This window comes from Acipenser ruthenus, chromosome 8 (genome assembly GCF_902713425.1).
Source record: "Acipenser ruthenus chromosome 8, fAciRut3.2 maternal haplotype, whole genome shotgun sequence".
NCBI classification, from domain to species: Eukaryota; Metazoa; Chordata; class Actinopteri; order Acipenseriformes; family Acipenseridae; genus Acipenser; species Acipenser ruthenus.
The window spans coordinates 56,485,528-56,499,945 of NC_081196.1; the positions used below are offsets into that span (position 1 = coordinate 56,485,528).

General features: G+C 36.8%; 2 protein-coding genes across 2 annotated transcripts; both read left to right on the plus strand.

Moving 5' to 3' along the window:
- Positions 1-225: 225 nt before the first annotated feature.
- On the plus strand, positions 226-6,785 carry LOC117406907 (ORC ubiquitin ligase 1-like). Its single transcript, XM_034011297.3, has 6 exons — positions 226-378; positions 1,227-1,362; positions 2,353-2,444; positions 2,672-2,917; positions 4,329-4,417; positions 4,830-6,785. The coding sequence occupies exons 1-6, from the start codon at positions 307-309 to the stop codon at positions 6,349-6,351; spliced, it is 2,157 nt and encodes a 718-aa protein (XP_033867188.3). The 5' UTR covers positions 226-306; the 3' UTR covers positions 6,352-6,785.
- Positions 6,786-11,134: 4,349 nt separating this feature from the next.
- Positions 11,135-14,112, plus strand: LOC117407487 (POU domain, class 4, transcription factor 1-like). Its single transcript, XM_034012576.2, has 2 exons — positions 11,135-11,442; positions 11,773-14,112. Exons 1-2 carry the CDS (start codon positions 11,320-11,322, stop codon positions 12,739-12,741), a joined length of 1,092 nt encoding a protein of 363 aa, XP_033868467.1. The 5' UTR covers positions 11,135-11,319; the 3' UTR covers positions 12,742-14,112.
- Positions 14,113-14,418: the final 306 nt, after the last annotated feature.

Consider the following 14,418-nt stretch of genomic DNA (forward strand, 5'->3'; position numbering starts at 1 on the left):
CATATAAATGGGATTTGTGACAACATTTTTAAAGACAATAATACAACTGTAACAGTAACAGATATTATGTACTGTTTGTCTACTTGAAAATTATAGATTTATAATAAACTTCAACTTTAACAGGCAAAAATATTCTTCACAGAGGTATGACAGCAGATGCTCCCTTTTCAACAGATTTCGCATTTTTCGATGTGAGTTTGTGCCCCGCGGCTCACCGTAGTTAAGGTTTACTTCTAAATAAGTGGGAGTGTTTATATCTTCAGGTTGCTCGTTGTGCTGCTGTTGCGTCGAGATTTGGGGTACATAATGGCTCAAAACATCCAGAGTGTGACCCTTTCCTTGACTTTACCAATATCATGTCAGATTTGTCTCGGAAAGGTAGGCAAAATTAACATCAAGACTATTTTAAGAGGTCTTGTGCGAATGGAGCATCAGAGAGTAAAGTTTGTACTGGTGTTGGGTTGTTAGTGTGTATCATACTCACAGTAATGGTTTCGGGGACGACTGGGTACTTACCGGTAGTTTTTGTTTCAGAGGTCGTCTCGTACAGGACAGAAGTATAACATAGATAATAGTTTCCTGGTATAGGTAACGCGGATCTAGCCTAGTGTATATCTCCATAGCCTGATGTAATGTATACTATGATTCGGATGTATCTTGACATTTCGTATTGTTTGTAATTGGTCTTCAGAGCAAATGGAACAGACTCGGGTCGAAGGTACACATAACAAACTATCTTACTGTGGCTTCACGTTTGATTAAACTACACACATTAACATGTATTCCAGCTTGTTTGATATACATTGCGTCGTTCATAAATTCATCGTGAAATGTACTGTGTACTTTGGTGGATGTAGCTGACGCAGGGAACGTGCGACTGTAAATGCATGCACACAATTCCAGCTCAGGAGGGGAACACACCCAGGGTGGCCACACGTTCGTGTTTAGTACTTTATGTAGGATTTCTTTTAAAATGTATTTAGTATTGTTATTTGCATGTTTACAAGTGACTGTATATTTTTTTGTAAAGTACTAATTCAATAACAGCCTGAAGTCTTGCAACAACATTAAGGTTACATGTCAGCTTTCACTGTACAAAATATATAAAATTTTCTGCAGGGTGACGGTAAACTCTTGGAACACATACCTGTAGCCTAAGATGGACAAGCCCTCTTTGTTTTGTAATCATGCTTGCAGTTTCTCATTCACTGTTTTGCATTTCTTAGGTACGCCATCCAGTGATCTGTGCTAACAACCATGTCTTCTGCTCTACTTGCATTGAAGTGTGGCTGAAGAGAAATAGCCAGTGTCCAACTTGTAGGGTTCCTATTACACCGGAGAACCCGTGCAGAGAGATCATAGGTGAGGCTGATTTTTAAACCGCTTGCCTTAAACGTGGTAGATTATTATTCAATTCGGTATATGTTAGACACTAAACAACTTTGACTTACATGATTTAAAAATACATGCAAAGAATATTTGTATTTGTTTTGTTTATATAATATCAAATGGGTGGGTGTGAAAGGGTATTTATTTGTGATCCTGAGAAAAAAGCTGCTGAGACCTACATTATGAGTCTCGTGCATAGGGCAGGTTTGTCAGTCAGCAGAAATTAGGGGTGTCAGATAGGCTTTACATACGACTTTATAGAGAATTTTACAATTTTACAACGTGGATGACTGTTACACTAAAAGCGTTTATTAGGGGATACAAATTCAAAGCATGTGTTCTCATGTATTATGCAAAAACAGGTGTACATCACAAACTGCCATCATAGGAGTCAACCATAGCCTTTCAGAGCCAATGTCTTCCGAGACAATTCTAGGAGAGATGGAATGTGTTCTTTTAAAATTGGAGGCAGCTTTCTTCAAACCACTTGTATCAGCAAAGAGGGGAGGCATGGTCGGAGAAGGGTTTTTTGGTCAGCACAGTCCTGTCACATGAGACATGAAGTGTGTGAGTTTGGTGGCAACAGTATCCATGGTTGCTCACAGAGATTGTACTGCCAATTGTACAGAGGCCAGGGATCCTGTAACGGATTGGGACAGTCGTGGGAGCGCTACACTGCAGAAGGGCTGCCTGTAGTATGTTATTGACGGGAATTAAAAAGGCAGAACCAGGATGCGACTGCTCCATTCATCCAGAGTGGTCACACAGCAACTTAGAGAAGCACACACACACCAGATAGCAAAATCAATCCACTGATTTACCTGTTTCTGCTTGATTTTTTCAAAGTATGTTCTATAACCAAAGGCTACTTTATCAGTTTGTGGACTGGGAGTGTTATTATTCCTAAATCTACAGTAGCTACTATTTAACATTGTCAAATTGTTGCATCGGTTGATGTTGTAGGTGCTACAAATGAAAATGATGGTGATGACAGCCATACTGTTAGAAAGCATCTTCGAAAGACCAGGCTTGAGCTACTGCTCCGAGAGTATGAGGTACAATTTCTGTTGACAAGTCCATTGCTGGCTAATCAGGCATGGCACTTCACTGTCTTGTTCGTCTTTAAGATCACAGCTTCGTTGTTTTTCAGTAATAACATGATGTAAGTGTAGATAAAACAAATAGCAATGTAAATGTATTGTAATTCATTTTTAAATCTAAGTTTGAACTTTTAAAGCTACATTTAAACCTGTGTCTTTAACAAGTAACTTTTGCAATATAGGATGAAATTGAGTCTCTTCAAAAAGAAAATGAGGAGCTGAGAAGCAAAAACCTGAGCTTGGAGTCACAACTGCAAACTGTCCTTGACCCATCAGCCCTATCGTTATCTAATAAAAATGAGGACTGCAAGCAGAATGGAGAGGACAAGAGAATTGACCCCGATATGGTGAAGGAATGGAGAGAGAAACTCAAAGTTGCTACTGATATTTATGAGAAAGTGAAAACTGATGGTGCAAAGCTGAAGGAGGTACTGTACAAAACCTTCAACAACATCTTTGTTGTGAAATTCTTTAAATATGCTGTGGTTTGTTAACCAGAATATAACTAATAACTAATTGTTATACTGCCAGACAGTAACTAATTGAATACAAACCTATAACATATTGATAAGTAATGCAAAGCTCTATTTACTTCCTTGACTGCTGTTATAATCTGAAATACAGCTAAATTATTGGTTAATAATTCTGGTTCGCCTTCAGAAATCTTAGTGATTGATTTGAGGGATGTCAGAATGCGTAATTGGTCGTTGTGATCCGGTGACATCAGAAGTGGGATGATGGAACTTGAAAATCATTTTAGGCCTTTTTTTTTTTTTTTGGTGTTGGTTCCTAAAAAACATTCAAATGTATAGGGGGCTCCACAAGAACAATATGAAGCATTTGTGTTTGTTTTTCTTTTTTCTTTTTTTTTTTGGGCAGGTCATGTGATGTGTTCCTGTTTTAAAAGTGAATAGTATGATATTTTTCAGATTACATGTACTGTAATTGTTCATACACTTCAACTGCTCATATCTCATAAACCAGCGGCTGACTTTGTGTTTTCAATTTTGTGGACACTCCTCAGGCAAACTCTAATGGTTAGGGTTAGAGTTAGAGTTAGTTAGGGTATGAAACCTTAGATTGACATACTGTGCTCATGTGATTCTTTTGGTTTCCGGATGAAATAAAAACCTCTTTTAATTCTTTGTCGAGATCACGAAATAACTCCTCAGGATCTCAATATTACCTTTCTGTTATCTTGTGATAACGAGATCATTTATCACAGGATCTCGAGAAAACAGAAGTCATTACTTCCATTTTCGTGAGATAGATAAATTATGTCAGGAAAATGGAAGTAATCACTTTAGTTTTCTCAAGATCCCGAGATAAACAACATACTCAACATAAACAACATCAACTTTATCTTCTTTCACACGCTACAGTGCAACCATTTTTTTTTACATACAGTACATCTTGAAAAATGCACATGTAAATGACATTTGTGGGTATTGCTTCATGCAAGGTCTTGAGAGCATCGTAATGTAGTCTGTGCAGTGATGACCTAGTTACAGGAGTTCTGTCTTGTGCTTGGGCCAATTAAGGCTATGTCTTGTTAACTGCTCTCACCAAGACTTTCAATTAAGTTTTTTCATACTGGACTTTTTTGCACACTGATGTCCATCTAAGCTGTTCAGTCATGTGTTGAGAACCACTTGTCGGATTTTCTTTATATATGGTCGTTTCTTACGTGCTGTGGGAGTAGATAATGGTGACTTATTGGATATTAACACTTTTGGTGCATAATATTGTTGCCTTTCTGTTTCAATTATGTTGACATTTAAACAATGGAGGATAACACAAACATTTGCAAAAGCTCTAAATGCAATCTTTTGTCTTCAGGCAAATAAGAATCTGAGAAGTGAAAACATTGATCTTGTGAGAGAGAATCTACGTCTGAAAGGCGAGGTTGACGGCAGATCTCCACAAAAGTATGTCATTGTTTTAAATAGTTCATAATGTAAATTTATTATTTAAAGCAAGTTTTAAGTTCACATTTTTTAATCCGATTGACTGAACGTTTAATCGATCTTCTGTCCTAAAGTGTTTCACCATTTGATTCTGATAAAAATATATCTAACATACCTAAAAATGTCGACACACTAATTATATACATTTAGCCTTTCCTAATCGGGTGTGGGGAAAAAAGTAAAATGTATCTACTGTAATATTACTATAAAAAAATCTATTAACAAAAAGAACACATTACAACATGAAAATCTGCATTACATGTCGTATTCCATTGTGTAAAAAAATAAAAGTAATCTCCCTGCACTTTTGTGATTTGACATAGAATTGTGTTACATGCTGTAGTATGTACCAATATTGTTTTTGTCTCTGTAGGTTTGGAAGGTGTACTGTTGCTGCTCTGGAGGCAGAGATCGACCATTATAAACGGGATGTTAACCACCTGAGAAAAGCCCTTGAAAGAAGCGATAAATATATAGAAGAGCTGGAGGCCCAGACCTCCAGTGTCAGGGGGGAAATGGATGGAAAGGAAAATATGGGTGGATCTCCGAAGACACTAAACCAAAACTTTTCTGATTCTGAAGCTGAGGAAGTGGAATACAACCAAGAATGTTCTGTAGCATGGGACAGGCAAAATGGAAATGGTGTTGGTGAAATAGAACAGCCTTCAGTCAGTAAATTACAAGGTAATGGTTCACTGTACTCTGACCAACCTAGTAGCAATTGCACCGATGTGGATATGAGTAATGAGAAATTAGCTGGTGCCAGGACGCTTCTATTAACTACAGCAGGTAACAGCAACAACCCTGGCGTGGCACATGGAAAGAGAAATAGTAGTGAGGATGGCACTCCTAAGAAAGATAAGAGGGAATCTGAATTTGATCACATTGTGTTTACTCCTTCTACATCCTTTAGCTGTCTAAGTTTGAATAGCCCGAGTGATCAAGGTAGAAAAAAGACTGGTAGCAAGCCTTTATTCTACCTACGGAAACTCAGTTTTGATGATCTTAGTTGTAGCAGCATGTCTGGTGAAGGTAATAAAACTGCAGGTAACCCTGACTCGGGCAGCTGCACCCCTAGAGAGAAGAGAGCAACTGATTCTTCAGCTTGTCACACTGGTCCCAAGACTCACAACAAAGACTGTTGTACTCCACCTGGAAATGCAACCACTGCAGGACATATTAAAATGGCTCAGAACTCTGGTAGAACTTTTCAACTTATTTCCGACTTTGAAGTGAACCGTTTAAGGACATCAAGTGAGGCTTCCATGGATGCTGCTTACCTTGATAAAATCTCTGAACTGGACACTATGATATCTGAATCTGAAAGCAGCAGGGGCTCTCATTACTCTTTAATGTCAACACAGTCCTCTGACCTTGATATTACTTTGATACCAGAGCTCACAGGTTGCGTTGAACTTATGAATGAAACTGACAGACGGCTTGAGACAAAGGTGAGAAGACGACAGCATGTTGCATCATGTTCTCAAGAAAACAGTGAAATAAGAAGTGGTGGTGAAACAGTAGCCACGTCCAACAGCACTTCAGGCGCCACCGATCTGAAAAAAGAATTGTGTTTATTTGGAGAGCAGGATACACAAGTTAGTGATCTTCAAACACAACAGGATTTCTTGCAATTGGATGAACTTTCACCCGATTTCTTTGCAGACTCGCAGGGATTTTCTGGAAATCCAAAGACTGGGTCTTCACATTCTCCCCGCTCAGTAGAAGCCCAACTTGACCAAGCTGAGAGTCATTCCCTGTTTCTTTGTACAGCATTGGCATCTGAAAAGGGAAAGCACATAGGATCAAAAATCAGTAGCGCCCTGCCTATAAAAAGAAAAACTAGAAGTGGCCTTGACATGGCCAGTCCTTCTAAAGCTTCCAAGTTACTGTAGGTATTTTTGCTGTTGGTGGTACCTCATCAGTCCACACTGGCCAATAGATACCATAATAAAATACGTAAACAGAATGAGTACAATTAAAAAAAAATAAAAAAATAAAAAAATATTGGCAACTATTAGGCATTTACAAAGTAAAATAATACAGTTTTGGAAGCAGTAATTGTTTGAGGAACTTTATTTATAGTTATGTTGAGATGTTTTTCTTTTTGCTTCTTCTAAGACTTGGAAGTATGTTTGAGAGTATACATCCAACCACTGTAATTGAATGTAAGTGTTCTAAATCAATTAGTGCCAGGTGTGTGGTGATTACTGTATGAAGCATTGTGTAAACCTGCAGATTAGTTGAATTGTTATGCACGTGCTTCATGAAAAATGTGTTGTATTTATGAAATGTTAACTGCAAAAAATAAAAAAATAAAATTATAGAAGTTCATTGTATTTATACCAGATATTATAATTTGGAGAACACCAGTCCAAAGATAAATACAATAATTAAATTATTATTATTATTATTTTTTTTTAATATATACAGTACAGCAACATGGGAATCAAATGGGAGGACATGCCAAATGTGTCTCTTAGGGTTACCAACATTGCTTCGTACTGCAGCTCTTCGGAGATGTAACTTTTTCACCAGTAATGTGACAGAACAGTTATTACAATGTTAACTCTGATAAAGAAAAAAGCTCTATAGGTAAAATATAATAACCCAAATAACCCAATTAGTAACTATTTGATGTAACCAGACTGAAAACATTATCAGGAATGATCAATTAGTATTGCTTTCCTAACGTTACTACAATATATATATATATTATATATATATATATATACACACACACAGAGATACAGATGAACCCGTTTGATATCACCTCGCTTAATATCATATCCTGTTTATAGTCACGTTTTTTCAAAAGCCACTCGCCATGCACCATAGGTTCTTTGATAAATTACCTTTATATCATCTTTATAACCAACTTATTGTCATGTTGCGTGGCTGGGCTTTACCAAGTAACCACAGGATAGAATTAATTTCCAACACAGCTAATAACCAATAATCATCTCAGCTGATAAACTGACATTGTGTGCAGGCTATCAACTGCTGCGAGGGCGGTCTTAACGGGATACAGTTCAGTTACATCAGCGTCACCAAATTTTTCTTTAACAGTCTTATTCACAAAAACACCAAGTGCAACGCCTAACTGATAGCTCTCATCAATCGACAGTTCATGCCTTTTTTAGATAATGACACAAACTGTTTAGTTCCTGTTAATGATACAAAACGTATTTGTCCTGTAGTAAACCATATGCATTTGTTTAAATGTAAAGAATTAAATGTACAGTGTTAAAACATTGCTCTTTAATTCACCGTTGGTTTTTATTTCTTTTTTTCTCGCACTTGTAATGTGCTGTCATAGGCAAACGTGAAACCTTTTAATTATCATGCCTGCATAATTAAAATAATTATGCCTGCATGGCAATCATGATATAAAGCGGGTTCATTTGTGTGTGTGTGTGTGTGTGTATATATATATATATATATATATATATATATATATATATATATATATATATATATATATAATTTTTTTTTCATTAGAATATTTTATCAGCTGCAGATTTTTATTTCCCACTGGACTAGCTGTAACGCTGAAATGGGATAACAAAATGTTAACCCATGCTAGATATATCTACGCTTCTGGTAGTCTTAAAGTAAAAATAAAAAAACAATAATATAGGCCTAACTGGTTGTCATAGTAACAGTACAGTGATGGGGGTGACATGTCGGCCATGAAAATCACATTCATACCATGTTTAGATTCTATGCTATTCGTCTCAAATGTAGTAACTGTTTATTTTACTAAAAAATAATACAGTCCAAGTTAATGCCAAAATAAAAAGTGTTAATGGTTAAATTGCAAAACAAACTCTAATACAGCCAGTTCATGTTTAGAAACATGTAAAGAACAATAATACAAACATGTATAAGTTGTGTAAGTGGTGCCAACAACTGTATGGGGTTGTTTTGAATCCCCGTATTTAAGTATACATAGTGTAATTTCACATTTAGCACTATTTAATGTATTGATGTAATTGAATTTACTGGATTATGTTTAAGTGAGTGACTTGTGTACTCTAGATATATTAATTAGTCAAGTTGCATGGGGGTGGCGACTTAAAGAATGGCGTTGTTCAGTTGCATTTCATTCCCAAAGCACCATTCTTCAATCCACAAGTAAACAGTTACTAGCTACCTTCTACCGTGAAAGCTGTCATTAGCTCAAAAAAACAAAACAAATGAATCCAATTTCTTTCTAATTAATTAATTCTAATGAATCAACACTTAATTTATTTAAACTCCCTGCAGTTCATGAATTAAAATTGCATGCAGTGATTAAAGGCTTGTGAAATATGCATGGTTTTGTTAAAATGTTATAATAAATCAGGAGATCACGCTACATGACAACAAGCTCTTGTCTTTGTAGCCTTTTTTTCCCCTCAAACAGTTGTAACACTGTTGTTAATGCACATTTTTTTTATATATATTCTGATTTAAGAATATTTCCAATGTTGATTTTAAAAATGTAATTCAGTCATTATATCCACACAAAGTGTATTAATATGAAGCAGTAACCAATGTTACACTGGGCTATGTAATAGAAACATTGATAGTGTATGTTTGAGCCCCATTATACCAAAGCAATTTTTCATCAACAGAATTTGCTATACAGCAGGCATCCATGGAGCTTTTCATTGGGTACATACAGATATAACAACAGTTGAAAACTTATCAAATAGTGTGGGAAACAACTTTTGTTTGAACTAAGATCATGCCATCCCACAAGTTAGTATTGCACAATATGTATTATTATTATTATTATTATTATTATTATTATTATTTATTTATTTGCACTTTTATTGCTGTCACTGATTGCACATCTACTACTACTACAAAAAAAAGAAAAATTACCCAAGGAAATCCATCTCCTTTTTATTAACAGGGATTGAAAATGTGACAAGCATATTATTATATTATAAACATACTGGTATCTTTACAAGCTATTAACTAAAGAGGGTCTGTGCTTGAAACATCCAAGCTGTTAAAAGGAAGCATGTATTGCAGCAACAGCTACACTACTACAAATACTACTACTACTAAATAAATAAATAAATAAGTAAGTAAGTACATACGTAATGTCCCCACTGTTAAGGCTGTAGAAGATAAGTACGTGTTTAAAATTACAGAATGCTGATTTTTTTTTCTGATTAACTCATCCCCTACTTCTAATGAAACTCAACTCTAACGTTCTTTAAAATATGTGATTGGTCAATGCAGCACATACTTCAGAGTGAGATCTCTCTGAGTAAAGGGGAGGTGTTATACAGCGTCAGTACTGAAGACTTCCCGAGCTGCATACTGCTCCAGGCTAACCATAAATATGAAGCATGGTAAATAGTAGGCTAAATGTAATCAACTACAGATTTGGTGTCATTACATGCACTTGTATTAATATATAATCAGTAACGCGGTGAGACGTTAGCGTTTACCACATTAAACCCTGCTGTAGATAAAGCATCTCGTTTCAGTGCAACAGTATGTGCAACCAATCCCTGTGAAATATTAATGTTATTTTTAATTATAAGAAGCAAGGGAATGTCGGTACAAAAGCGTACTATCAAAAATATAGGCTCCTTGTAGTATCAATAATGAACCAATTTGATAATCAGATCTTCTTCCAATATAATGTACGGCAGATATAGGCAAATAGGTAGAGCTTGATGTCAGGCAGGGCGAGTTATGGAATTATTCTGTGTGTTAGTACGCTTGTGTATTGGGGTGGGACCAGGACTCGGCCTCTCACTCTCTTTCACCCATAAGCAAAGGAATATCCCTCTCTATATCAGTGTTAATGGGTCGTCGCTGCGTAACGACAGCGTTAACCCTTAGTGAGCTTTACTCCCGACTGTGAATGTACAATTAACACAACATTGTTTTCACAAAATAAACATTCACAATTTATGTTCAAAAAGCTGATGCTCCCATTTTACCCTGACATACTGTGTAGGTGATGCATGTATGACGTGCTGCTAAGATATTTTAAATTATTATTATTATTATTATTATTATTATTATTATTATTAGTTTTTTTTTGTTTGTTTGTTTGTTTTAACAAGGGGGGCGAAGTGTATCTTTGTTCTCGTAAGGCGGTTTATTAAAAAGAAAAAAAGAAAAATATATTTTTTTTAAAAAAATACATTCACATTTTTTCAAAAAGATACGTGCTGGTGATTACATATGCCGTTACAACATATTTAAATAGAGTAATAGAGTACAGTTTCTGCACAATGTCGAATTAAATATATGTTTGTATAATTAATGATATGCAAGACAAACGCCGTTATTTTAACACATTTATTATGTATTTATTTATTTATTTGAAATGTGTCATAATTAAATAAGGATCCCATCGGTAGATCCATGTAACAACACTAATCTTATTTTTTAAAAGACCGTTTTTGGAGAACTACAACTAGACATTGCGCATGCCCGGAATCTACAGGTGTAGAATCTGCTCTTCATCGTTTCTGCCCGTCCACTGTAAGTCAAGAAGCTTGAGTGTTCTTGCATTTGTTGTGTAGATCTGATACGGAGCTGGAAATGTATCTAGGCTTAACCCGTCTACTGTCTATCATGCTGTACAGTTAAATGTCTCGCGAGAAAACCGGGCTCGCTTAACGAGATCTGAGGGACTCAGGTGTAAGAGCTGCTATCATCCTAGCACTAGGATACAGCAGAGAGATAAGTGAGACTGAGAGACTGGACTGGAGGCAACACTGGATCATAAAGCTCCGAGCAGCACGCGGCATCACCAGCTACTGCGGCTCTGCTGGAAACGTTATCTATATAGAACCTTTTTTTCTTTTCATTACAGGACTTTGTTTAAACACAGAGCCTGCAAAATGATGTCCATGAACAGCAAACAGGCACATTTTGCCATGCATTCAAGCTTACCTGAGCACAAGTATACCTCTCTGCACTCCAGCTCGGAGGCAATAAGGAGAGCCTGTCTACCAACTTCACAGGTAAATGAACTGAACTTATCTTTGCGTCCCTTTCTATATCAGGGATGTATGCATGTGTGTAATAATAAAAAGTGCTGCAAGGCACATTTTGACAAGCTGCGCTTAATGTTTTTTTCATGTATTCCTCAGCAATCGCCAGAACGCCTGTGATCTTTTTTGAAAGCATATTCACACAAGGCTCCTACTTCATCCGTTTTTTTAAATTATTTTTTATGACTTGAGCTTCTAAAAGGATTTTTCTTTATGTGTTATGTGTTGACAGTATTCACCAGTTGAGAGTAACGTATCCATTTATTCTGTGTTTTCTTTTTTTTTTCTTTTTGATTTCAGTTGCAGAGCAATATCTTCACTAGTCTGGATGAAACTCTTCTGGCCCGCGCTGAAGCTTTTGCTGCCGTGGATATCGCAGTGTCTCAGGGCAAGTCTCATCCTTTCAAGCCAGACGCAACTTACCACACGATGAACAACGTGGCATGCTCCTCAAACTCTACCGTACCCCTCGCCCATCACCACCATCACCACCACCATCACCACCAGAACTTAGAGGCGGGAGACCTCATGGACCATATCAGCTCTTCTTCACTGACCCTCATGGCTGGTGGACACGACGGAGTCGGGGGTGGTGGAGGAGGGGGTGGTGGAGGTTTGATCTCCTCCTCAGCCCATCCGCACTCACACATGCACTGTTTAAGCCACCTTCCCCACCAGGCTATGAACATGAATTCCCCTCTCACCCACCACGGGCTTCTTCCTGCGCACCACGGAGGAGGTCAAGCCACATCGGGGCTCGGTAGTAACGGACTTCCCTCTCTTAATGACTCAGACACAGATCCCAGGGAGCTAGAGGCTTTTGCAGAGCGCTTTAAGCAGAGGAGAATCAAACTCGGGGTGACCCAAGCGGACGTTGGTTCAGCCCTCGCCAACCTGAAAATACCCGGTGTGGGCTCTCTTAGTCAAAGTACCATCTGCAGGTTCGAATCTTTAACTCTGTCGCACAATAACATGATAGCTCTCAAACCCATTTTACAAGCCTGGCTGGAAGAGGCCGAGGGGGCCCAGAGAGAGAAACAGAGCAAACCTGATATCTTTAACGGAGGGGAAAAGAAACGCAAGAGGACCTCGATCGCAGCTCCAGAAAAGAGATCTCTGGAAGCTTACTTTGCTGTTCAGCCTCGTCCTTCTTCAGAGAAGATAGCAGCAATTGCAGAAAAATTGGAGCTCAAAAAGAATGTGGTGCGGGTATGGTTTTGCAATCAGAGACAGAAACAAAAAAGACTGAAATTTTCAGCATCCCATTAGTTATAAAAGACTTCTTGTATTGAAAGACAACATTTTGGGGACCACGGCACATACAAAATGCTCACTGTTTTCGGTCCTGCTTGTTTTTACAACAGAGATTTTTAAACACGAACACAGGGGGTGATGTGTTAAATCATCGGGTTTACGAGGCAACATCATTTCTGCTTTATGTTCACGTTATTGGTGAATGTGAAGTATGCAAATAACAGATCGCGTTCTGTCTCTGATGAATTAGAGATAAGATTGTAAAACAGCAGATCTGGGTATGGCCTTTCAAAATCATTGTAAAATGAAAGTTGATTGATGTTTGATCGCATTATTTTAGTATTTAAGATGTCTTCCCAGTCACATTTATTTCAGACAAAACAGCCACTCAAGGGGTAACCTCATTGGTTAGTCCCGGGCTAAACGCAAATATTAAATTCATTATGATAACATTCGGGAAATGCTGTCTTAATTTTACATAAACTCTAGAAACTTTTCCAATACCTCGTATATCTTTTCTATAAAAAAAACAAATACAAAACAAAGAACCGTTTTAAAAATATCAACTTAACACCTATATCTCTTAACTAAAAGATTCATATAGATGTAGCCCAATTGGTTCAAAAGTCAAAAACAATCATTAGCGTACATTTAAATTCATGTATTCGTTCCAAAGGTCTGCATGATATGAGAAAAAAGAAGAAATAATTTTATCTTAATGATGTGTAATTAACGTTGATTGTCAGCACTGTTTTTATTTTGGAAATTTGCACTAAACCCTAATGGTTTGTTCAATTCTATTAATGTTAATATATTATGATTTCTGTACATATCAAACTTGATCAGAGTTCCGAAAGTAAAGCCCAAACCTTCCACGTTAAATATATTTACGTTATTGACTTTTATAATTAAGATTTATTTATCGGTAATAGTTATTACAACTAAATCCGCATGACTGAATACAAAATAACTTTGGAAAACGGAGACAATATTTTCTTGTATATTATGGTTTGCAGTGCAAACATTCTATGCATTGAAATAATTAAGCACTATAGAGAATATCTACTGGTAGACCTTTGTGAATGGTGTAATCTCAGTTTACTGCTTGTTTTCACAAAAATACACCTTTTTTGTCGTGTTGATTGTTAAAAAAAGAGTTGTGTAACATTTTTATTTGTGCCCAAGTATGTTTACAAACTGCGGTGACGTGTGCACCATGAAATGTCTCACTATTTCATCAATCTGTCTACTGTATGTTTGCTGAGCTTTCTCCTTCGTTGTGTTTTTCTGATTTTTATTTATGTTAAATTATTTCTGTAAGCCAAATACAACAACAGGGAGATGTGTCCCGGCACTCTTACAAATAATAAAAATAAAAAAATAAATCAAGCCATTTCTGTTCTCGAGTGCAATCATTACATTATATTCATATATGAGATGGGAAACAGTTTAGTACCCTCTGTTTCATGTCGTTAAGGGACGTTGCATAACATTCTTGTTTCCGTCACAACACATTCTATAGTTAGAAACTCATCTATTTGTGTATAATGTCCACTCTTGTTTAAGTACTGTTCCCTATATTTGTACCTAAACACAGCAATACGAATAATGATTATAAACGAGAAGGATGCCACCTACCGCTTTAAGTGAATAGCTCTGTGGAGGCACACTTTTCTCAACTTTCCATGAACA

Bases quoted from the DNA above. Each gene is read 5' to 3' on its own strand.
- LOC117406907 (XM_034011297.3), top strand. From the start codon at position 307: ATGGCTCAAAACATCCAGAGTGTGACCCTTTCCTTGACTTTACCAATA. The intron at 379-1,226 runs GTAGGCAAAATT...TGCATTTCTTAG, and splicing joins GTCAGATTTGTCTCGGAAAG to GTACGCCATCCAGTGATCTG. The intron at 2,918-4,328 runs GTACTGTACAAA...TTTTGTCTTCAG, and splicing joins ATGGTGCAAAGCTGAAGGAG to GCAAATAAGAATCTGAGAAG.
- LOC117407487 (XM_034012576.2), top strand. From the start codon at position 11,320: ATGATGTCCATGAACAGCAAACAGGCACATTTTGCCATGCATTCAAGC. The intron at 11,443-11,772 runs GTAAATGAACTG...TTTTGATTTCAG, and splicing joins CCTGTCTACCAACTTCACAG to TTGCAGAGCAATATCTTCAC.